General features: G+C 45.0%; 1 protein-coding gene across 3 annotated transcripts in view; it reads left to right on the forward strand.

The window, feature by feature from the left end:
• Positions 1-26,246, forward strand: part of ZFYVE9 (zinc finger FYVE-type containing 9) — a 170,941-nt gene that overhangs the window by 120,250 nt on the left and 24,445 nt on the right. For all 3 annotated transcript variants that reach the window (XM_030206156.1, XM_030206155.1, XM_030206157.1), the window contains 5 exons: positions 1,033-1,188; positions 1,992-2,216; positions 4,914-4,996; positions 8,372-8,476; positions 18,800-18,950. In XM_030206156.1, the coding sequence (XP_030062016.1) occupies positions 1,033-1,188; positions 1,992-2,216; positions 4,914-4,996; positions 8,372-8,476; positions 18,800-18,950 (720 nt within the window). The remainder of the gene's footprint in view (positions 1-1,032; positions 1,189-1,991; positions 2,217-4,913; positions 4,997-8,371; positions 8,477-18,799; positions 18,951-26,246) is intronic.

A 26,246-nucleotide genomic window follows, 5' to 3' on the forward strand; every position in this document is an offset into this window, starting at 1 on the left:
ATTCATCAACAGCGTTGGGGCCTTAACGCACATTAAGGGAATTAATGTGCTAAATTCTAAGAAGCCCATAGGTATAAAATAGGCTTCTTACCATGTGTTAATTCCCTTAATGCGCAGTAAGGCGTTAACGCTCGCACAAAGGCTCTGACGCTGCTTGATGAATACCTCCCTTAGTGACCTGCATGGACCACTGTTGGGAAGAGGATGCTGGGCTCAAAAGACCTTCCATGAGCACATCATAGGGCCATAGAGTGCTTTCCATAAAGGTAATGAACTGTTTCTGTATCTACCCTCCCAAACTAACACCCCTCCCCACCTCAAATTACCTCCAGATTAGCCATAAGCACCGCCATACTGAGAAAAGACCAAGGGTCCATCAAGCAACCCCCCTCCCCCGCCCCCCCCAAAAATAAAAAAAAATATATATATTTAGTAATGTTCAATGGACTTTTCCTTCAGGAATCAGTCCAAACCCCCCTTAAACTCCATAAGGCCAGCTACTGTCACTACATTCTCTGGTAACGAGTTCCAGAGTCCAACTACACGCTGAGTAAAGAAAAACTTTCTCCTATTTGTTTTAAATCTACCATATTATAGCTTCATCTTGTGTCCCCTGGTTCTATTATTTTTTTAAAGTGTAAACAAACGCTTCACATCTGTCTGCTCTGCTCTGCTCTGCTCATTATCATATCACCCCTCAGCCACCTTTTCTCCAAGCTGAAGATCCCTAACCGTCTTCGCCTTTCCTCATAGAGAAGTCGTTCCATTCCTTTTATCATTTTCGTCGCCCTTCTCTGCACCTTCTCCAATTCTTGTATATCTTTTTTGAGATGCGGCGACCAGAATTGGACCCACACAGCACAAGCACATCACACACAAGACAGACAAATACGCACAGGCAACACAGGTATCGGCAAGTGTGCATACCCACACGTGCGCAGATGGATTGGAAAGAATTTCTTGAGCCATGCTGTGCATTATTTCTCCACTTGTTTTTGCTTGCTGTGAGTTTTGTTCTTCTCTTTCTTGCAGATGTGAACAGGAAATGCTGGTGTTTCACTACAAAGGGAATGCATGCAGTGGGGCAGTCTGAGATTGTGGTTCTGCTGCAGTGTTTACCAGATGAGAAGTGTTTGCCCAGAGATATCTTCCAACACTTTGTGCAGCTTTATCGGGATGCTTTGGCAGGTAAGGAGGGATGATTTGCCAATGCATAAGGACATTGATTTGCATCCCTTTGTCATCTTTTTTTTTTTTTTTTTTTTTCAGAATCTAAGTGGCATATAGCCACGCTTGGGATGGAATGGGGTGGGTTGGTGGGATGGATATTGTGTTATCAAAGTGCCATTGTCTTGCAGTAAATTATATAAAGACGAAGAAAGTGAAACTTTAGCTGAGAAAGTGAGATTGTTGCTTTTTTTTTTAATTATTTTTGTTATTTTATTTTTATTTTCAAATGTGAACAATATTGTACAGAATAGCAATAAGATAAAGAAACCATAGCCGAATAGAAGGATCCAGTAGCTCACAGAGATGAACCATAGGATAAACTTGACAGATACAATACCAAGGAGAAAAAGAGGCACACTGTATAGAGCGGAGGTGTGGCCTAGTGGTAGTGGAGGAGTGGCCTAGTGGCTAGGGTGGTGGACTTTGGTCCTTAGGAACTGAGTTCGATTCCCACTTCAGGCACAGGCAGCTCCTTGTGACTCTGGGCAAGTCACTTAACCCTCCATTGCCCCATGAGCCTGCCATGAGTGGGAAAGCACAGGGTACAAATGTAACAAAATAAAATAAATAAGGATATAAATCTAAAAATAGTTTTACTACACTTGCCCTGCAGAGAAACTTGTTTGGTTTTAGCTCATACGTTTTTCAGTAGTAGTTTTGAGTTTGGTTACGTTCAGGTACAGTAAGTATACATTTTTTGTATCTTGTTGTTTGGTACGGATCTTAATGTCGTTAAATACTACCTTTTTTTCTGTTCCCAGGTACTGTGGTGGGCAACTTGGGTCACTCCTTTCTCAACCAGAGTTTTCTCGGTAGTAAAGAACACGGTGGCTTCCTTTATATTACGCCAACATATCAGTCTTTGCAAGATCTAGTGCTGCCCAGTGCTCCCTACCTCTTTGGCATTCTCATCCAGAAGTGGGAGACTCCCTGGGCCAAAGTATTTCCCATCCGACTAATGCTGAGACTTGGAGCTGAATACAGACGTGAGTAATATGTGTCCTCCACACACTTACTATGGGTCTGTAGGGAAAGGCAGTTCCATGGTTGAGTTGACGTGCTGATAATTACTGACTACATAAACACCCCAGACTACACACTTCCTGATTCAGATAGTCTGAAAATTCTTGGGGTTACAATTGACCGAAATCTCACACTTGAAAGCCATGCGAAAAATACAGCAAAGAAAATGTTCCACTCAATGTGGAAACTCAAAAGAATTAAACCTTTCTTCCCACGGGAAATATTCCGCAACTTGGTACAATCAATGGTGCTAAGCCACCTAGATTACTGCAATGCCATCTATGCCGGATGCAAAGAACAAATCATTAAGAAACTCCAAACTGCCCAAAACACAGCAGCCAGACTCATATTTGGAAAAACGAAATATGAAAGCGTCAAACCCCTAAGAGAAAAACTACACTGGCTCCCACTAAAAGAACGAATTGTGTTGCACCTTGGTCCACAAAATTGTTCATGGTGAAGCCCCGATCTATATGTCAGACCTTATAGACCTGCCAACTAGGAACACAAAAAGATCAGCACGTACATTCTTGAATCTCCACTACCCCAGCTGCAGAGGACTTAAATATAAATCCACATATGTGTCCAACTTCTCCTACCTTAACGCTATGGAACGCACTACCAAAGGCCATAAAAACAATACACGACCTAACAATCTTCCGAAAACTACTGAAAACTAACCTGTTCAAGAAGGCATACCATAATGATCCATCCTAAATACTAGACGACTAGAAACAACCGAACTCTATACACAAGAATGACAACCTTCGCTGCCACTAATGAAAGTTACGCAATACGCACTACTTCTTTATTTCTCATGCCAGAAATGAACTTTCTATAGTTGATTATCTAACTTATTTTATAATTCACTCTATCATTCAGGAACTTAAATGCAATACTACTTTGTATTCTACTTTACCATTTATGCGCCTTAATGCAATGTCACTTGTAATTCTTTATCCAGAAACGGCGATTGCCACTACGGCATAATGTAAGCCACATTGAGCCTGCAAATTGGTGGGAAAATGTGGGATACAAATGCAACAAATAAATAAATTGGTGGCCTCCAGTTTAAATGGATAAAGCCCGTGTATGTGCTCTCTTACAAGGAAGAAAGCACACCGCTACTCATAAAATGCTATTTAAGGGAGGGCTCGACAAAACCCGGGCGCCAGGTCACCATGCAACCTAGAAATTGCACCCTGGTTCCTGGAATTTCATACCCCCGAAAGATTATTTCTTTTCTCCTTTTGCAGCATTGCCTCTGAAACTGCTTTCCTGGCTCTGTACAGCGATCGGGCTCTCCACATTCCTGAGCCGCACTGTGCAGGAAGCTTGGGAATTCCCACGAGACTTCCCAAACTTCCTGCACAGTGCGGCTCAAGTATGTGGAGAGCCCGGAAAGCAGTTTCAGAGGCAGTGCTGGGAATAGAGAGGCAAAAGCTGATGACTATGAGAGAGAGAAACTTTTGTGAAGACGGGGCGGGCATGAGAGAGACTGACCCAGAAAGGATGGAGGGGGAGGGAGTGTGAGAGAGACTGATTGGGGGAAGGCTGGAGAGGAGAGAACATGAGAGAGACTGATTGGGGGATGGCTGGAGAGGAGGGAACGTGAGAGAGACTGACCGAGGGAAGGCTGGAGGGGATGGAGCCTGAGAGAGACTGACCGGAGAAGGCTGGAGAGGAGGGAACGTGAGAGAGACTGATTGGGGGAAGGCTGGAGAGGAGGGAGCATGAGAGAGACTGACCAGAGAAGGCTGGAGGTGAGGGGGCGTGAGAGAGGCTGACCCGGGGAAGGCTGGAGTGGAGGTGAGGAGGTGTGAGAGAGGCTGACCTGGAGGGAGGCTGGAGGAGGGGGCATGAGAGACTGACCCAGGGAAGGCTAGGGGGACACGAGAGAGTCTGGCTGGAGGGGGGGGGGGGGGGGGGAGATAGCATGAGAAAGAGAGATTTATGAGGACCTTAGCAGTTGCCTCTTTGCTTCACCTTTAGAGGCAGTGCTGTCACATAGTTGACAGCATGCTTTGGGAAAGAAGACTGTTGGTTTTGCCAGTGACTTGCAAAGGCACCTTGAGGAACTGATTTACTAAAGATTCTTTTCTCAGGGACATAGAATAGTTAAAGAGTAAATCGGTTTCAGAAAGAGCTACTGCTGATCTGGCAGAAGATTCCCATCCCTTTTCTTCTCCCCCCTCCCGTAAGAAAAAATAAAATTCACTGCAGACAGTGTTGGAGGGGTGAGGAAGGAGAGGTCTCAGCTGCTGGCTCCTAAGTTTGTGGGCTGGCTTCTAGATTTAATGAAAAATTGTTGAGGCCTGATTTAAGGCTTTTAATTTGTCATTCTACAGTGCCAGTAACATCCTTTCTACCTTTAATGCAGTGAGAATGCCCTATAGAGGTCAGTATGGCATGCCAAAGAAAAGAAAAACTATCGATTTAAAACAAACAGATTGCAATAGGTGCAGTGACACAAAACTGGTTAATATTTTATAGGAAGTCTGGTTTCATTGTGCCCTTTATTCCTTACTTCTTATTTTTGCTTGTGTATATGTGTGGTGTAATATGCCAGGACTTTGCTAGGTGATAAGACCTATTTGTCTCCTATTCAATAAAAATACTGAAGGCTAGTTTTTTTGTTTGTTTGTTTTTCTTGTTCCTAGTTTACCCTTGTCCACTTTTCAGTGTCCGGTTTCGGAAGCCGTTGTTCGGAGAGACTGGACACACGATTATGAATCTTCTTGCAGTGAGTGTCAGCCTTTTTCCGTTGATTCTTTTGTCTCATGTAGGGAGGGAGGGAGAACCTGGAGATTTAGTTCACTGTAATATTTTATTTGGATATAACTCATGCCTTTTATGTACATGTGTGTATGTATGTAGCAATTATACTTCTGTAGCGTCTCTCAAGATTGGCACGGATGGGTTATGCTCTCTGACCAGCAGATGGAGATAGAGAACCACTGACTTCTGAGAGCTCCTTTAGCTATGCTGTGTAGTCCCTAGAGAACCAGTTGTTCTCAGTCTCCAGCAGATGATGGACGTAGTAAGCCTGTGGAGTCCTGGTTGTGGTTGGCTTTAGTGGAGTCAGTTGTTTTGGGGAAATTTGATTTTGACTGGGAGTTGTCAGTCAAAGGCAAAAAAAAGAAGAAATTCCCTGTGCTATATATTTTCTGCACTGGACTGGGGCTGAGGTCCGGGTAGCCTGGTCCCCCTCCCTCTTCCCCCACACCCCTTTGGAGATTAGTTTGTGTGTCTCAGCTGACCTCTGCTTCACGGCAGATAGGCAGCCCGGAGTGCAGTGGAGTCTGCTTGATATCTTAGCCAGTAAAAAAAAAAAAAAAGACTCGAGTTGACCCTTTTTTGGTATTATTACCTTCTCTTCACAGTCCGTTGTTTTCTGGGTCATGATTTATGGAGGGTTGTTCTTTTCCTGGGTTCTGTGCAGCTCTTCAGCAATCTGGGTCTGGACGCACAGAAGGCAGGTAGCAGCGATGAGCTCCGACAAGCTCAAAAAGTATTCTACATGCTTATGGTGTGGGATAGATGTGGCAGGTGTTTGCAAATACTGTGCTGGCCACGGGAGTTCTGTTGCAGCAGGTGCTTGCTGCTCCGACCCTGTTGAAACAGAAAGACACCCGCAGGGACTTTGCTGAGGCAGGTGGCTCTGGTGATACTGACATGGTGGCAGTCCTGACTTCAGCGGGAACTGCTACTATTTTGAATTCAGCTGCGGTTAGTGAGCAGCCTCTGCAGCTGGAGTTAATGGGCCCGCGAGGAGGCCCTTCTGAAGCTGGTGCATCCCAGGATCCCTCCGGGGTGGAATTTTCCCCAGAGTTTACTTTGGTATATACAAGGCCTTCTTTATGTGCAAGTCAGGCGCCTCTGTCTCCTCTGTGGTGGAGCTGCGGGAGAATCTTCCTTCTCTTCTTCCTCCTTCCAAATGTCAGAAGAGGAGCTGGGAGGAGAAGGAGGATGTGGTAGAGGCTGTTTTCCTTGTTTCTGAGAATCCAATTCAATCTGGATTTCACCCCCTTCATTCAACTGAAATAGCCCTTGCTATAGTCTCCAATGATCTGTTCCTGGCCAGATCCAAAGGTCTCTATTCTATCCTCATCCTTCTCAATCTATCTGCTGCTTTTGACATTGTTGATCACAGCCTACTCCTTGATACGCTGTCCTCACTTGGATTTCAGGGCTTTGTTCTTTCCTGGTTTTCTTCTTATTTCTCCCAGCGTACCTTTAGTGTGTACTCTGGTGGATCCTCCTCTACTTCTATCCCACTGTCAGTTGGTGTACCTCAGGGATCTGTCCTGGGACCTCTTCTTTTCTCCATCTATACTTCTTCCCTTGGTACTCTGATCTCATCCCATGGTTTTCAGTATCATCTTTACGCTGATGACTCCCAGATCTACCTCTCCACACCAGAAATCTCAGCCAAAATCCAGGCCAAAGTATCAGCCTGCCTGTCTGACATTGCTGCCTGGATGTCTCACCGCCATCTGAAACTAAACATGACCAAGACTGAGCTTCTTATCTTTCCACCTAAACCAACCTCTCCTCTTCCCCCATTCTCTGTTTCTGTGGATAACACTCTCATCCTTCCTGTCTCATCAGCTCGTATTAGCCCTCTCCTCAAGTCACTTTACTGGCTCCCTATCCGTTTCCGAATACAGTTCAAACTCCTCTTATTGACTTATAAGTGCATTCACTCTGCAGCTCCTCAGTACCTCTCCACTCTCATCTCTCCCTACACTCCTTCCCGGGAACTCCGTTCACAGGGTAAATCTCTCTTATCTGCACCCTTCTCCTCCACTGCTAACTCCAGACTCCGTTCCTTTTATCTTGCTGCACCATATGCCTGGAATAGACTTCCTGAGCCGGTATGTCAAGCTCCATCTCTGGCCGTCTTCAAATCTAAGCTAAAAGCCCACCTTTTTGATGCTGCTTTTAACTCCTAACCCTTATTCACTTGTTCAGAACCCTTATTTTATCATCCTCACTTTAATATTCCCTTATCTCTTGTTTGTCCTGTTTGTCTGTCCTAATTAGATTGTAAACTTTGTTGCGCAGGGACTGTCTCTTCATGTTCAAGTGTACAGCGCTGTGTACGTCTAGTAGTGCTTTAGAAATGATAAGCAGTAGTAGTAATAGAGAGCGATGGGGTTCAGGTTTACTGTTTTCTGCTTGGCTATTTGACAGCTGGCTATCTGGGGATTGCACAACATAGCTATAGGTGTTCTCAAAAGTTGGTGTGTCTCAGTTTCCAGCTGTTTGTCAGAGTGCATAATCCATCTGTGCCAGTTTGGGACTAAAGGAAAGCAAATTATCAGGTAAGACCTAATTTACCCTTAACCTCTCTCAGTGAGCCACTTTAAATGCAAACCAAGTTTGAAAACTATACTATATCTTAATTCTTCACATTTACTGAATTGATCCAGTTTGTGCTTTAAAAACTCTACAGTATAACAGCTGAGCTCGTGGTCCTGAAATGCTATCTGTGAATTTTCAGCTATCAGATGAGCATTGCTGGTATGCAGCAAACTTGGGCAAGAAAGAAGTTCTCGCTGATCTCAGTAGGCTGGCATGGTCCTAGGAAGTAGCTGCAGCCATAGTTTATGGTTATTAAAATTTTCTACACCATTAAGCTTGAACACATCACAGTGGTTTACGATAAAAATTAATAAAAGTATTATATTAATAGACAGGATCTTTGTTTTCTAATAGGAAAGGCACAAACATTCACTCCAGATCCAAGCATACCAACAAATAAAAAATTTATAAAGCCCGGGTCATGTAGCCACCGCCTGATCTAAGCTGTCTAATCCAAATGCTGATGGAAAATAGTGGGATTTGAATAAATTTTCTGAAAGAACACTGTGCGTGAATTGCAGTAGGCAGTCTATTCCATAAGACAGGAACTAACTACTGACTATTCCTAGTGCCTGTGGGATGCCTAAAATAAACTTTTTGAATAGCAGAGTGATTTCTCATTACCTGCTTATACTGTTTTTATAATTATTTAAATCATTCTGTATTTGTAAAGGCAGAGGTGGTGATTGCTTACTGTATGATACAATTTCCCATTGAAGGATATTCTTTCCTCTTCTTTTATCATCACAAGGACTTCAGAAATTACCAATACACACTGCCTGTGGTCCAAGGGTTGGTGATGGAGATGGAAGTCAGAAAGACCAGCATTAAGATTCCCAGTAACAGATACAATGAGGTAACATGGTATAAATAAATACATGTAAATGAGTTTTTCATAACCTTTATAGAGTGAAATTGATTGCAGACAAAGTGGGTGTGGAAAACGTTCTCCGAGGAAGATCAGGCCTATCTATTCTCACAAGTGGCTAACGCAGACTTTGTTGATTGGTCTTGATCTTACGACAAGCATAAGAGCTTTGTGGAGCTCGAGACACACTCCACAGCGCATGCATGAGTGCCTTCCCACCAGCCGCGTGAACACGGTCACTAAGTTGCTTTTTTTTACTGTGGTGACAAGGTTCGGGCTAACATAATCATTGATCCCCCCTCGACGCATGGTGCGGGGTATGGAGAGATTCAGCACCCGAGAAGCTTTGGTGCCGAAAGGACCTCTGTCCTTCCATACACTGTTATACCAGCAGCCACCAGCTAGTATCGACCTCAACAGATCTGCAACCTGTCTCTCAACCAGAGTCCCAGCTTTTACCAATATTGGCCCTTGAGGAGCGCATCTGAGCCTTGTTTCCAGAGCTGCTTGATTGCCTTATGCAACTTGTCTCCCGTTGCGGCCTCACCTGGCCCTCAGCCTGCAGTGCGACGTCCAACACCGGTACCGCGTGCGGCCCTGGTGTCGACCGCCACCCAAGCAGGGTCCCTCTCGACGTTGGTGGAGGAAGCTTCGCCGGAGTTGAGACAGGAACCGACTCCTCGACGCCATTCTCGAGGCAGGCTCAGTCTTGACCCTCCCATAGAGAGGTTTTGTCTGACACCGATGAGGAGCGCTCATGGGAGTCTGAGGAAGATCCCAAGTACTTTTCCTCAGACAAGTCCTATGGGATACCCTCAACCTTCTCTTCCACCTGAAAGGAGAAAGTTTCCCCAGGAGACTCATTCGTTTTCATCTTTTGTAAAGGAAATGGATGATGTGCCCAGGATCAAGATGCTGAAGATCCTGGACTACACATCTCCTCCTAGGGAGGCTGTGACTATCCTTCTTCACAAGGTACTCCAGGAAGTCCTCGTTAGGAATTGGTAGTCCCCTCTGTCAGTCCCAGTACTGCCCAGAAAGATCAATTCCGTGTACTGGATCCACAGCACACCTGGATTTGATAAGCCTCAGTTGCCTCACAATTCCGTGATGGTGGAGTCTGCTCTCAAAAGAGCCAGGAGTTCCAGGGACTAAGCCTCAGTGCCCCCAGGTAGAGAAGCTAGAACCCTGGATTCTTTGGGAGAAAGATGTTCCAGGCCTCAATGCTCTTCTCCTGAATACAGTCCTACCAGCATTTCATGAGCTTCTATTTGCAAAACTCGGTACACAAGTTGATGGACCTGGCTGAGAAGCTCCCTGCGGAGCAAGCAGAGTCACTTTACCAGTTGGCCAAGCAGAGAAGGCATGTCGAAAGTACTTGGCCAGGAGCACTTATGACACTTTTGATGTGGCATCCAGGATCTCTGCCCAGAGTATAGCAATTCGCAGACTCCCGTGGCTACATGTTTCTGACTTAGAACATTCTGTTCAGCAGTGGTTGGCAGATGCCCCATGCCGGGAGAATAACCTTTTTTGGAGAGAAGGTTGAGAAGGTCACAGACCAAATAAAAAAAACATATTGATACCATCTCTTCTCTCTCCTGCCGGACACCTTCTACAACTACCTCTTCAGCTAGGAGGACTTTTGGCAAGCCAGGGAGAAGTCCCTGTTACTATCAGAGTTGTAGGTGCAACCCCTTGACTTGCCAGCCTGCTCAGGCTCAGCCCCAGCGCACTTGTTCACATCAACAGCATGTGCCTAAGGCCCCTGCTGCTCCTTAGGCAAGCAAGGGACGAGCTTTTGACTGGCTCCAGCACACCATAACCGCAGTAAAAGTGTCCGTCCCGGACAACTTGCCAGTTAGGGGGAGGCTAAACATTTTTCAAGAAAGATGGCCCCTTATAACCTCCGACCAGTGGATTTTTCAAATAGTCCGTCTCAGATATGCCCTCAGTTGGTATCAGAAACCTACAGATTGCCCACTGAGAGCTCTCTTGTTCAACTGTAAGCACAGAGGAACTCTCGGCCCTTCTGAAGGCCCAAGTGGTCGAGCCTGTTCCACCAGGGAAGGACAGGCAGGCATTCTATTCCAGGTACTTCCTTGTACAAAAGAAAATAGGAGGATGCGTCCCATCCTAGACCTAAGGACCCTGAACAACTTCCTGGACAAAGAAAAGTTCAGGATGGTTTCCCTGGGCACCCTTCTCCCCATGATTGATGAACATGATTGGCTATGCCGTCTGGACTTAAAGGATACATATACTCACATCCCGATACTTCCAGACCACTTCGATTTCGACTGTGAACACAACACTATCAGTACATCGTGTTGCCCTTTGGCCTCGCCTCAGCTCCCATGGTCTTCACCAAATGTCTAGTGGTAGTTGCAGTGTCGCTATGTAGACTGGGAGTCCATGTGTTCCCATATCTCGATAACTGGCTGATGAAGAGCACCCCGAGGCTGGTGCTCAGGATTCCATGCAGGTGACTATTCAGGTGCTTGAACTACTAGGGTTTGTTTTAAACTACCCCAAGTTCCACCTTTGTCCTGACCAGCGATTGGAGTTCATAGGAGGCTGCTCAATACACAGAAGGTTCAAACCTACCTCCTGGAGATGAGAGCAGACACTCTTGTTGCACTTACTTCCAGGATTCGAGTCTCTCCGCAAGTCACAGCTTGGCAGGTGTTGAGATTGTTGGGCCACATGGCTTCCAGAGTGTATGTTACACCCATGACATGTCTTCACATGAGATCAGTCCAATGGACCCTAGCTTCTCAGTGGTGTCAAGCCACGGGGAGCCTGGAAGATGTCATCCAAGTGTCCTCACACTTCCTTCAGTGGTGGACCATTCGATCCAATTTGACTCTGGGACTTCCATTCCAGATTCCTCAGCCACAAAAGGTGTTGAAGACGGATGCATCTCTCCTATGCAGGGGGGCTCATGTAGATGAGTTTCACACCCAAGGTGTTTGGTCCACTCAGGAAATTAATCTTCAGATCAATCTCCTGGAGCTCCAGGAGATCAGGAGCAGTCTAAAGGCTTTCAGAGATTTGCTCTCTTCAAATTGTGCAGCAGACTGAGTGCATTTGTAGGTAAGAAGGAGAAGCTTGAATTGAATGCGGTATCTGATCGGAAGCCAGTGAAGTGACCTGAGGAGAGGGGTGATATGAGTATATCGGTTCTGGCGGAATATGAGACGTGCAGCAGAGTTCTGAACAGATTGAAGGGGGGATAGATGGCTAAGTGGGAGGCCGGTGAGGAGTAAGTTGCAGTAGTCCAGGCGAGAGGTAATGAGAGCGTGGACGAGAGTTCGGGTGGTGTGTTCAGAGAGGAAAGGGTGAATTTTGCTGATGTTAAAGAGGAAGAAGCGACAGAATAAAAAGGACTTTGCTAAGTAGCGTATTTAACCCATAGAGAGTACTTTTCAGTGTGTGTTGGTAGCCGCAGTCCTGCATGGTGATTATTTTTAAAGGCATGCTCTCCGTAGAGCTTCCTTTTAAAGACCCTCTGGTTGCCTGTTTCATGGAGATTGTGTCCTACATACTTTGGAAATGCAGAATATGTGGGGAAAGCAATGCATTGGGACTTCAGAAAGATATTCTAGCTCATATTTCTGCCAGGTTGCCTTGCTTCCAGCTCTGCCACTTTTCCCCAGTCGGGAAAAATTTGTAATGGGCAAAATTTGTTTGTCTTTCAAGAAGAAGTACTGAAGCAGCCATACAAGTGGGTGACAGTATCTGATGGCACTGGAACGGACTGGCTCTTCTAGAGCTCTGAGCTAATTCAAAGATCTGAGCTTGTGTGGCACATCCTGCACACAGCAGGTCCTTTAATCTACTCAGTTTTGTGTTTTTGTGCTCTGTCAAACAGGTGTGAAAACAAAGTGCTCCCTCACAAGCTCTTGGAAGAGAATTCTTTGAATTTCTAAAATTGTCTGTTTCCCTCAACATTAATTTTCCTTTGTCATTACTGTAAAAAAAAAAAAAAGAAATAGAACAACAATTCATTACTGTTTTAGGTTTTATTTTGTTTTGTTTTTTTCTAAACATGGAGCTATGGTGCAGGTCAAACCAGGGTTCTGTTCCAGTCCTAGCTGTATCATAAAGATTGTGAGCAACAATAACTGTAAAATCTTTGTCATCTGCCTGAGACATGCCCACCATAACAGGTGCTACCAATGTGGAAGGATGTCCCTTTTCTTGTTCCACAAACAGGGTGAGGAATGTCTCCTGACAATGCGATTGCACAAAAGCCGACTGGCTCTGTACAGTCCAACAGATTCCCTATTGGTTAGTATCCTATGTTTTACGAATAAGCTAGTATCCCTCTGACCACAGAGTTAAACCCCGTCAGATTAGAGCCACTGGTACCATGATAACTTGAGTTTGTATCCCTGGAGAGCATCTCCTTGGTCCTCGCTCTGTACTTTTACTTTACCTAATTGCTTGTATCAGCCCTCAGTGAAAGGGCGATGCCTTCGGTCAAGCAGTACTGTGCAACCTGTCCATATGAACTGTTCAACTGTTACACAAATATATTAGCAGGTTGCCCCTCATCAGTACAATGGTTCTTGAAGACACTGGATTAACTCTGAGATGGAGTCTTCGACTTGGCTAGCTGGTTCAGTTCCTCTTTGTTGATGACGAAAACAAAGTTGCTTATCTGTGACAATGTGATCTGTAGACAGATGGGTTAATCAAACCATTCCATCCACTCCCCTGAGAGCTGATCGTGAGCTATAAACTGAGAAGACTGCTGCCTGTGGAGAAGGCTACACATGCTAAAGCTCTTGGACAGAGTGTTTTTTTCATTCTGGCACCATTGAATGATGTCACCCACTTGTATGTCAGGTTAGTCTTGCGGCCTATGGAGAGCAACTGCTACCATTAAAATGCTTTGCTTTATAAATCACTTATGAAAATTAATTTGATAACAGGGTGCTTAGGTTGTGAAGACACACGTTGCATCTTTTTATGAAGACACAAAGCAAATAAACCTCTCAATAGTATGTTACTGAAATTTATGCTATTGAAATTTATAAGGAGGAAAAGACTTCAGATGCTCAACCTTCTCTGTTAACGATTAGATTAACTGTACATGGTTGACGCCTACAATATCCAACATTGAAGGAGTTTTCTTCTTTGAAGTGGATATCGGGTGGATAACTGTGGTTAATCAACAATATACCATCTGTAATCTAAATCTTTTTATAAAGGCAACGTATACACCTATCTGACTAAAAGCCCACCTGAAAACTCCCACACAGAATTAGGCCTGTTCTGAGGCAGGAGTAACTTTGTGAGTGGTAGGTGCCAGTAAGAGTCAGGTCACATGCATTTTATAAAATTCATGCATAAGTGATGATCCCATATTGATTCTGCCCAGTCTCTGCTTCCAGGAACACCTATATCTGTCTCGCAGAAAAGTAAGAACTCTGTTTTCTGAGTGCCTGTGTTTTATGCATGTATTTGTTGGACAATCTTAAAACACCTACTTGAGCACATAAAACCCTATTGTATGCGCTTATAAAATTACTTCTATAAGGACTATTTCTGTGTTGGAACATTTGTTCAGCTCCATGTGTTTGCCATCAAGACATTAAACACCTCTTCCCTGAGAGCTGGTCGTCCCTAGACATGGACGTTTCTGACTTTTGGCGATTTTCGAAACCAAATGATGTCCATGTCAAAAGCCATTTGGTCATGGGAGGAGCCGGCATTTGTAGTGCACTGGTCCCCCTGACATGCCAGGACACCAACCGGGCACCCTAGGGGGCACTTCTAAAAATTTTTTTTAAATATACAAATAGCTCCCAGGTGCATAGCTCCCTTACCTTGTGTGCTGAGCCCCCCCCCCCCCCCCCCCCCAAAACCCACTACCCACAAATGTACACCACTACCATAGCCCTTACGGGTGAAGGGGGGGCACCTAGATGTGGGTACAGTGGGTTTGTGGTGGGTTTTGCAGGGCTCGCTGTTTCTCCACAAATGTAACAGGTAGGGGGGGTATGGACCTGAGTCCGCCTGTCTGAAGTGTACTGCAGTACCTACTAAAACTGCTCCTGGGACCTTCATGCGCTGTCATGGACCTGAGTATGACATCTGAGGCTGGCACATGGCTGGCACGACATATTTTTAAAGATGTTTTTTGAGGGCGGGAGGGGGTTAGTGACCGTTGGGGGAGTAACAGGAGGTCATCCCTGATTCTCTCTGGTGGTCATCTGGTCATTTCGGGCAGCTTTTTGTGCCTTAGTCATAAGAAAAACAGATCCGGGTGAAAACATCCAAGTGTTTGTCAGGGATGTCCTTGGGTTTTTTCGATTATAGGTCAAGAACGTCCAAGTGTTAGGCACGCCCAAGTCCCGCCTTCGCTACACCTCCAACATGCCCCCTTGAACTTTGGCTGTCCTTGCGACAAAGTGCAGTTGGAGACGTCCTAAATTGGGTTTCGATTATACTGATTTGGACATCCCTGGGAGAAGGACATCCATCTTCCGATATGTTGAAAGACGGATGTCCTTCTCTTTCAAAAATGAGCCCAATAGTAACATAGTAGATGATGGCAGGTAAAGACCTGTACGGTCCATCCAGTCTGCCCAACAAGATAAACTTATATGTGCTACTTTATATGTATACCTGACCTTGATTTGTCCTTGCCATTTTCAGGGCAGAGACTGTAGAAGTCTGCCCAGCACTAGCTTTGCTTCCCAATTGCCACCCAATCTCTGCTAACTTCTGTGGATCCATTCCTACTGAACAGGATTCCTTTGTGTTTATCCCATGCATTTTTTAATTCCGTTACCGTTTTCATCTCCATCACCTCCTGCGGGAGGGCATTCCAAGTATCCACCACCCTCTACGTGAAAAATACTTCCTGACATTTTTCCCGAGTCTGCTCCCCTTCAACTTCAATTCATGTCCTCTAGTAATACCGCCTTCCTGTCTTTGGGAAAGGTTTGTTTGCGGATTAATACCTTTCAAATATTTGAATGTCTGTATCATATCACCCCTGTCTCTGTTCCTCCAGGGTATACATGTTCAGATCAGTAAGTCTCTCCTCGTACTTGATTCAACAGCACAGATCCCAACAAGGGCCCCTTGTTTCAGGGGTTTGTGTACACTGAAGGAATCCATATGGATCCGATAGTGACCCCCCAGTACCAAGGGACCGATGCACAAATGTTGCCATTAAATACGGCAACTGCAAGTGAACTTAGTGATTTTGCTAACAGCAACTGGTGTGTACAAAGATGATGTCATACAAATGAGATGCACGTAAATTTATGTTTCAACGATTTTATTGAAGACAAATTAAACATACAATCTTTTATAATAGGCACATGATACCCACTCAGCCTGTACCCAGCAAACAAAACCTTAGTACCTAAGTATACATAACATCATCTTCAAACTTTTGAGTCCCCCCCTCCCCATCTTCCACCAGAGATCCACGTAAATTTAATGGCAACCTTTGTGCATCGGCCCCTGGAAGCACCTAGCGTATGCGCAGAACAGAACGAGTTCCCTTCTCCCTTCAGTCTGCTTCCCGATCACCCCCTCCCCCATCCCCCCCCCCCCCAGCCTGGTGCAGGGAGCCCTTCCAGTCTTTGCTTGGTTGATGTGCTTTTGTGTGTCGGCTGAGAAAGGGGAGGAGCTGCCTAAGCAGCAGCAGCAGAGCCCCGTCCTTGCTGCTCACGGGGGCCAGGTGCCTTCTGCACCCCCTCTGGCTTCCTTTGTCCTAGGTCAGAGCCTGATACAAGTGATGAGTGAGTACTGGGGGGGTCAGCCGACAGCTTCAGGACCCCAGCAATGTAATGGCTGTAGCAGATAGAGGGAGAGTGATGAAAGGAAAGGGCACTATATGCTTGTGACATCAGCTGCTGGCATAAGATGTACTTAGAGGGAGAGGCGGAGATTAGAGCATTTTAGGAAAAATCATTTCTGCTGGTGGATCCTAGCTGAGGAGAGAAATTGTAACTGCATGGGGCTCCTCCCCGACGGCTCCTGACCTGCCGTTAAATCTAGGATGTTTTCTGTGCATCACATGGAATGCTCACTATAATACTGATGAGCTCATTGTTAATACATTTGCGTGGGATTCTCAGTAACTGCTATGGCACATGACTAAAGCCACGCAAAACCCCTTTGTGCATTAGATGCTACATAATGTTTGCTTTAGACAGGCTTCAACCAGTCTAAACCAAACGTTGCAACCATGGCCTTGTGTGTTGGCCCCTAAGTAGTTAGAATAAAGAAAAGCATAATTTCACTAATGAAGCGTTCAGTTCTGGGTTACTGTATCTCAGAAAAGATATAGCGGAATTAGAAAAGGTTCAGTGACCAAAATGATAAAGGAGATGGAACTCCTTCCATATGAGGAAAGGCTAAAGAGGTTAGGGCTCTTCAGCTTGGAAAAGATGACGGCTGAGAGGAGATGTGATTGAGGTTTACAAAACTCTGATTGGTCAGAACGAGTAAAAGTGAATCAATTTTTTTTTACTCTTTCAAAAAAAAAAAAAAAAAAAACAACAACAAAAAACTAGGGAACACTAAATGAAGTTACATGGAAATACTTTAAATAAATAGAAGGAAATATTTTTTCACTCAACGAATAGTTAAGGTTTGGAACTCGTTGCTAGAGGTTGTGGTAACAGTGGCTAGTGTGTCTGGGTTTAAAAAAGGTTTGGACAAGTTCCTGGAGGAAAGGTCCATAGTCTGCTATTGAGACAAACATGGGGAAGCCACTGCTTGCCCTGGGATTGGTAGCATGGAATGTTGCTACTATTTGGGTTTCTGCAGGTACTTGTGACCTGGATTGGCCACTGTTGGAAACAGGATATTGGACTAGATGGACCATTGGTCTGATCTAGTATGGCTATTCTTATGTTCTTATGTGAACCATCTTCTTTCTGACCATAGTAACATAGTAGATGACGGCAGAAAAAGACCTGCACGGTCCATCCAGTCTGCCCAAGAAGATAAATTCATATGTGCTACTTTTTTTATTTGTACTGTCCTCTTCAGGGCACAGACCGTATAAGTCTGGCCAGCCCTATCCCCGCCTCCCAACCACCAACCCCGCCTCCCACCACCAGCTCTGGCACAGACCGTATAAGTCTGCCCAGCACTATCAACGCTGCCCAACCACCAGCCCCGGCACAGACCGTATAAGTCTGCCCAGCACTAGTCCCGCCTCCCAACCACCAGCCCCGACAGACCATATAAGTCTGCCCAGCACTAGCCCCGCCTCCCAACCACCAGCTCTGCCACCCATTCTAGGCTAAGCTCCTGAGGATCCCTTCCTTCTGCACAGGATTCCTTTATGTTTATCCCATGCATGTTTGAATTCCGTTACCGTTTTCATCTCCACCACCTTCCGCGGGAGGGCATTCCAAGCATCCACCACCCTCTCCGTGAAAAAATACTTCCTGACATTCTTCTTGAGTCTGCCCCCCTTCAATCTCATTTCATGCCCTCTCGTTCTACCGCCTTCCCATCTCCGGAAAAGGTTCGTTTGCGGATTAATACCTTTCAAATATTTGAACGTCTGTATCATATCACCCCTGTTCCTCCTTTCCTCCAGGGTATACATGTTCAGGTCCACAAGTCTCTCCTCATACGTCCAGAGCCCATACGCCATGCGCCCTCCCTGCCCATTTTCAAGTCCTTACTCAAAGCCCATCTCTTCTCCCTTGCTTTTGGCGCCTAACCACCCTCCCCATTCATGTTACCTACACTGACTACATAGTTTGTAACCTTTAGATTGTAACCTCTTTTGAGCAGGGACTGTCCTACCCCATGTTAAACTTGTACAGCGCTGCGTAACCCTGGCAGCGCTATAGAAATGCTAAGTAACTACTACTAACAGCGCTGTACAATTTAGTAGTAGTAGTAGAAACGCAAATCCCATACCATCCTCGTAGCTTTTCTTTGCACCGCTTCAATTCTTTTTACATCCTTAGCAAGATACGGCCTCTAAAGCTGAACACAATACTCCAGGTGGGGCCTCACCAACGACTTGTACAGGGCCATCAACACCTCTTTTCTTCTGCTGGTCACACCTCTCTCTATACAGCCTAGTAACCTTCTAGCTACGGCCAACGCCTTGTCACACTGTTTCATCGCCTTCAGATCCAAGGAAGTATAAGCTGTTTTAGTTTCTGAAGACTTTATTTGGACTTTATTTGGAAGGCTAAAAGATCACTGATTTACAGTTTTCACCCATAGTATAGACTGTACATGTGTCTGTTGCATTTGTTGAAAAGTTTAGGTCATGCTGAGGTTGCTGCATTTTCTCCTTGGTCACAGATGATGAAAGCCTTAAACAAGTCCAACGAGCATGTTCTGGCAGGTGGAGCATGCTTCAATGAGAAGGCAGACTCCCAGCTGGTCTGTGTGCAGAATGATGATGGGAACTATCAGACCCAGGCCATCAGTATTCATAACCAGCCACGGAAAGGTGAGCCATGGGTGATGTAGCCCAGCATACTTTTTGAGAATCACCATTTCCTTTTTCTCTTAACACACATTGGAATAACTACATTTTTGCATGCCCATCAATCTGCATCACACTTAATATGTAATTTTTTTTGCCTTTTTCTTTTCACTTTTCTCCCTATGATGGCTCTGCATAACAAAGTACAGCTTGCAGCAGGATATAAACCAATAAGCACCATTCTTAGACCAACCAGTCGGAGCTCAAAACTGTGAACAAAGTCCACCTAACACTCAGCTACTATAAACCAAAAATGTTTCCTCTTTGATATGTTAAAAACACTGTCAATCCAAAAGCCCCAGACTTGAGTTTCCAGAGTTGTTACTGCTTCATTTAGAATGTTAATTTCACACTCTCATGCTTTGTATTTTTCTATTTATATATTGTACATTGCTCTGGTTGTTACTTCAGAAAAATGGGTTGTAAGTGAGGGGTTCAGTTAAAATTGCTTTTCCAGAAGATAAATGGTCAAGGGCCAAGGTACCTTTAGTCATGGCTCCAGTTGTATCAACTGAGTCAAGCCTTGTATTCAGCAGGTAGGGAGGGGGCTGTTCATGTTCTCAGAAGTTTGACTAGTGCAGTTGTTGAGAATGCGTAACAGGGCATTTTCTGTTGTTGCTTCAACTCCCGGCATGCTGCGCCAGAGAGTGTAAAAAATTGTCCGTGTTAGATATTTGAGATTGGTAGATCTATGGTTATTTTTGCAAGCTTATGCAAATTATGCATAGTAACATAGTAGATGATGGCAGATAATGAGCTGTACAGTTCATCCAGTCAAGCGGCATTCTGTGTGGCTGGAATATTTCTAAGGATAAGGGTAGAAAAACTGGAATGATGGGTATGAGCTGATGTGGTTATTTGTTTGTTGATGTGTATTTATAAATCACTTGGGGGGGGGGGGGTGGTCCTTTTACAAAGGCGCACTAGTGTTTTTAGTGCACGCTAGAGATGCCCATAGAAATATATGGGCCTCTCTAATGTTTAGCGTGTGCGAAAAATGTAAGTGCGCCTTTGTAACTAGGTGTCTACTGGCAACGAAGAAATCCAAATAAATGCATGCATGATTTGGGTTTAGATGAAAAGTTATAGAGAGAGTGGGGAATAATTGAGTAAGTTATTTGTTATTTTCCTTGAAATAACCATAAAATATTAAAGGTTTTTGGTGTAAAATAGATTATTTTAACTTGGTGGGGGAGGAGATGAGATTTTCTGCATGACTCCCATGTATTACTCTGAATACTTCCTTCTGTAATGCTTTTATTGCCTTGCCCAATGCTTCTTCCTGACCTTGGATAGGCATTTTTATAGGTTATTAAAACTTACTATACCACTCAAGCTGACTCATAGATCTGGGCAGTTTACAATCTTAAAAACAAAAATTGAGAGATTAAAAGGAACTATAATATATGGATAGGACAGATACAGCACTCAGCAGTAAAAGACAAAGCACCGGCAAACAAAGAGAGAGAGTCAAGGGGAGGAGATAATCCAGAAAGGGAAGGAAAAGCTGGGATTAGGCAAGGAAAAGGAACAAACAGTGGAGATGGTACAATATACTCTCAACCCTCTTTAATCTTCCAAATTAAATGCCTGTTTAAATAACCAGGTTTTTAGGGCTTTCTTACAATTTTTAAATAAAATTCTGATTGAATAATAAGCGGAAGAGAGTCCAGCAAAAAGGAGCTTTGAAATAAAAAGCGTGATGGTGAGTTGATTCTAACTGGGCTTGTTTTGGATTTGGAAGAGCAAGACGGTGATCATTAATAGAGCGGAGTAGTCGTACAGGGGAATATAGAACAATAAGAGTTGATAGATAGTCTAGTAGACCAATCCTACGTGCTTTGAAAATGAGTGTAAGTAACTTGAAAAGGATGCATTTTTCTACAGGTAACCAATGAAGTTCTTGAAATGAGAGAGTAACATGGTTGAATTTTCATGCAAGCCAAATACTTAGCAGCTGTATTTTTTTATTAGTTAAAGCCTGCTACCTATATGTCGGTGTATTAGATTTAAAATGTACCTAATTTTCAAATCACTTTTTGGGATGAATGTGGAGGGGTTGGTGGATTTGCATTCAATCCCCTCTTTTGGAAGAAATCTTTGCTTTTATTGAACTCTAACATTAGGTTATCCTTCATTGAAGAATTAGGTTGAAATTGATTCTTGAGAATTCATTCCCTTTTCAGGGGGCACATTATTGGAATGCACTACCTGTGAATATCTATTTTTAGGAAGACGCTAAAGACCTGTTTATGCAGATGTTAGTTTTATAAGTTGTACTAATAAGCTAGTGTATACTAGCTTTGTGCCTTTGTAATTTTCTCACCACTGTTGAGACCTCTGTGAACCGTTGAGAATCCTGTTAGGAACAATGATCAGTATAAAAGACTACGAATAGAATAGAATAGAATAGAACTTATTATGGATTGTATCTCATCTCTAGCTCTGTCAGAGCTGATGTGGCAGAACATAATGAGGGTAATTTTTATAAACCAACCTGTATCCTGCTAGACCAGTCCAGACCTATGAGACTTGTGGGTTATGGCCCCCCATCTTCAGATGGAGACAGACTTGGAGTCAAAGACTTGAAGATTCCTATGACATCAGCTAAACAGGTGATACAACCAGGAGCATTCCAGTATTTCTCTGCCTCCAGCAGGTGATACAGATGGAGTGATTCAACAATAACTTTTTTTTTTCTCAGCTTTTGGTCCAGACTCCCTGAGCCTTTGGTTAAATCTTGCTGGGGCACTCCTTCCCAGGATCAGAGGTACGGCCAGACCAGTGGTTGAGGTAGAGGGCGGTTGTTAGTTCCTCCTTGGCACTCTGGAGTCTTGTCTTAACACAGTAACACAGACCTGTGGACTTTCACTCTGTGTGCTGGGCTGTGTTGGAGTCATACAGTAGGGATAAGTCCTTCCCCCCTGCCACCCTGGGGGCTATGATGGAAAAAAGGTATTGGGAGCTAGTGCTCTCCCCCCCCCCCTGGGCAGTACAGGTAAAAAAAAAAAAAAAAAAAAAAAAAGGCAGAGCAGTAGGCTGAAACACAGGCCTGTTGTAATTGGACCCAGGACAGCTGATTCTGCTTGGTCAGGGGCTGAGAGGTGTTCTCATATCTGCAGCTGTGCTAGAGCAGCACTGTCTGGAAGATGTTTTGTTACACAAGAAAGCTGCAAGAAGCATCCAGGATTCTCCCTAGGGGGCAGAAGCACATTCTTGGAGATGTCTTTTTTTTCTCTCACGGCTGATTTCTGTAGGAGCAGCATCCATTTTGTCCCCAGACCTTGTTTTAGACATATGATCCAAGGTAAATAGGTGTCCAGGGTCCCCCGTTCTTGTTGGAGGATGTTTGGTGGGCAAATGAGTTTTTTGAGGACAGGTTCTGAAGTCTGGATAGGTCTCTTCTGATGAGTAGGCATCCCTGGCAGTGCTCCTGTTTCATTGAGAGGAGTTGTCCTTCCTCATGAAACCAGGTGTTGCTGTTCCTTTTGAGTCTCTCTGCATTGGCAGAGCCTTCTTCAGAGGGGAGATCCTATCTAGAAGGGGTCTCCAAAGACTTTTCCCTTCCACAAGGCTCTGTCAAGTTTGGTGCTGAGGAAGTGGGAACTCATGGACTTGGTTTTCAAGGGGATGAGATTCATGAACACGCTTTATTCCTTTTTTAGGAATTACTCTAAGATGTTCAAAATCCCTAAGTTTGCAGAACTTGTTTTGTGCTAGAGATGATAATCTTTAGTCATGTTGACCAAAGACTGAGCAGTGAAAGTTGGAGAGGCCTCATGTGGAAACTTGCCCATGGGAGAATGTCAGAGTTGGAAGCCATTGTTCCCAACACTTGCATGTAATCCCATGCCTGGGGAGCAGACAAATGCAGCACACTGGACAACTGGGCACGAATCCTTTGGCGATGTACTTCCAGCGGGAAGACTTCCCCTCCTGTCCTGTGTATCGAATATCACCCTGAGATATTTGAGGGACTCTGTTGGTGACAGCCAGCTTTCCAGGTTGATGGTCCAACCCAGTGAATGAAGGAAACTTACTACCCTATCTGTCACTTGTACACTGTATTACCAGGAAAATGCACGGATTATCCAACCATCTAGGTAGGGATAAAACCCGGATACCCTCTCTTGGGAGAAAAGCCATCACCACTATCACCTTGGAGAAGGTGCACAGCGAGACCGAAAGGCACTGCCTGGAACTGTAAGTGCTATTCCAGTACCAAAAACCACAGGAAATGAGGCGGCCAAATCAGAATATGCAGATATGCCTCTTTGAGATCCAGAGAGGTTAAAAATTCTCCAGGAGCAATGGACAGCAAGATCTCCATGTGGAAATGCCTGACCTTGAGAGCTCTGTTTGCATGCTTGAGGTTGAGTAGCCGACTAATTGAACCACCCTTTTTGGGGACAATGAAATAGGTGGAATACTCACACTGCTCCCAAGCACACAAGGATGCTGAACGTTTTTTGGCCCATCAAAACCTTGGCAGGCTCCTTGCATGGGGATTCCAGATAAACATCCACTAGGAAACGAGCAAATTCTAGCTTGTAACTTTCTCTGACCAACTCTAAGACCCACTGGTCTGAAGTAATCTTGGTCCACTCCTCCATAAAGAGAGACAACCGTTTCCCCGATGTTGGCCTCAGAGGAATGGACCTGGAATCCATCATCAGGAAGAACGGAGGGCAGCTGCTGCCTGTGCAGTGAAGCCGAGAGATACCTGTCCCATTGAAAAGATTGCTGCTTTAGCAGAAATTGAGCCTGATTTGTCCAGCCTGTAATATCTCGTGTCCCAGAACCTGAATTTAGACTTTGAAAAAAACGGAAGACTTTGGTTTGTCTTCTGGTAAACGCTGCCCTTTGCAATCTCCCAGATCCTTCATTATCTTTTCCAAGTCCTCCCCAAAAAGGAGCTTACCACAAAATGGAAGCCTAGCGAGCTATAACTTGGAGGCCACATCTGTAGCCCAGTACCGAAGCTACAGCCACCGCCTAGCAGTGACCGCCAAAGAGATCTCCTTAGCGTATACCCTGAGATCATATGGCAGATCTGCCAAGTAAGCCAGATTGTCCTCCAAAGAGGGCATCGATTTGAATCAAGTCCTTCACTGAGGAAGCCTTCTGATCCCAACTCAGGCAAGCATGGCCTGCAAGCATAATGCTGCGACCTTGAAGGATGCCTAAAGAGAGGCCTCCAGTCTCCTGTCTTGGGTATCCTTGAGAGCAGTACCAGCAGGGTAGTTTTCGTGTGACTGCAGTGACCAAAGAATTTACCTTAGGTAGCCTCAGTAACTCCAACTCCTCCACTGGGAGCAGGTAAAGCTGAGTCTTGGCCTGAACCACTTTCAGCCCTGCCTCCGGAGTGTCCCATTGCCCTGAAATATGAACTTTCATGGCACCATAAAAATGGAAGGTCCACAAAGGTCGTTTGATACCCGATATCATGGGGTAAGAGTCAGCCTCTGAAGCTAGGGGTGACTCCTTCCTAAACAACATGATCACCGTGGTATCCTCCTCCTCAGGTGGTAGTTCCCCTTCCTCTAAGGGATCCGCAAGGGAGGGGCATGAGTCCTCCGATAGGGGAATGTCCAAAGTACGATCTGAGAAGACAGAGACCTCATCCAGGTCTATGTGGACCTCTAATTGTCCCCGTTTAGGCTGTTGTGCCGCAGTGGCCCCCTGGAGAGCGGAAGAAGGCTGAGAAGACATAGGCCACTTAATCAAATTGACCTGGTTCGTTAACAGCAAGAATGGCAAAACCGCAGAAGCTGCCACCATTCAAACCAGCTCCCCCAACCTCCATTTCAACACTCCCACTAAGACTCTTTGCTGTGTGAGGGGAATCCCGAAGACAGCTGCTCAGGAGGAGAGCTTGTCAGTGCATCAAAGATGGTGGCTGCTGATGCGCGGGTTGAGGAAAGCACCGCGGAGCCTGCCAAAACCACCTCCAACAATCCATCTGATCCCCTGGGCTGATGTGCGCCAAAACTGTGGTTGTGTTTGCCAGAGGGCGTCTGTGAGAAGAGGTGTGATTACAAACACTGCAGCTGCCCAACACTGCTCTCCAGCTCCCACACGAGGAGCAGCGTTTTACTGCCTTGATGGGAGCGGCCATAACCAAGAACAGCAAGTACTCAGTCTCCAGAGGAGGAGGATGCACTGGTTATGTCCATCCACCTGCTAGATAGAGAGAATACTGGAAATGAGACTCCTGAACACAGGATACTATATGGCAAAGCTCTCTATCTCCACCTGCTGGTAGATGGGCATAACACAGTGTTTCTGGATTGATCTGTGGGATGCCATGGAAATTAAGGAATTGAATGGGGCTCCTTTCATTTACTGAGCAGGAATCGCTAGCACGGCTTTGTAAAATAAGCCCTGAATTACAATACTTAGCATATAGTCTAATATGGGAAAAAAAGCATAATAAAAGCAAAATAAACATAGTAAAACAACAAAACAAAACTGATTGGAGATTACCTAATCAGTGCAGAAAAGGCACATTCATAAGGCTTATGATGTCGAACTTGCTGCACTGTGGGGACCTTCAGCAATCGCTGATCCTCCGAACACAAGGTTCCAGGTGGATGGTACACGTGCAGAAGAGCCGCATCAGCAACAGTGGCATCATCATGTATTATTTTGTTTGCTATAGTTGAAATCTTAAAATTGCATTGGCTACCAATTATTTTGGCACATCAAGGATTGTAAGATCGGCATGTTATGCACAAAATGATTAGCACCAACCAGAGCGGAGGAGTGGCCTAGTGGTTAGGGTGGTGGACTTTGGTCCTGGGGAACTGAGAAACTGAGTTCGATTCCCACTTCAGGCACAGGCAGCTCCTTATGTCTCTGGGCAAGTCACTTAACCCTCCATTGCCCCATGTAAGCCGCATTGAGCCTGCCATGAGTGGGAAAGCGCAGGGTACAAATGTAACAAAAATAAAATAGATACTATTGGAGATTCTACATGGAATGTTGCTACTATTGGAGATTCTACATGGAATGTTGCTACTATTGGAGATTCTACATGGAATGTTGCTATTCCACTAGCAACATTCCATGTAGAAGGCTGCGCAGGCTTCTGTTTCTGTGAGTCTGACGTCCTGCACGTACTCACAGAAGCAGAAGCCTGCGCGGCCACATTGGTGATCTGCAAGGGCCGACGTCTACATGGAATGTTGCTAGTGGAATAGCAACATTCCATGTAGAATCTCAAATAGTAGCAACAGTGGAGGAGTGGCCTAGTGGTTA

This window comes from Microcaecilia unicolor, chromosome 6 (assembly GCF_901765095.1).
Source record: "Microcaecilia unicolor chromosome 6, aMicUni1.1, whole genome shotgun sequence".
NCBI classification, from domain to species: domain Eukaryota; kingdom Metazoa; phylum Chordata; class Amphibia; order Gymnophiona; family Siphonopidae; genus Microcaecilia; species Microcaecilia unicolor.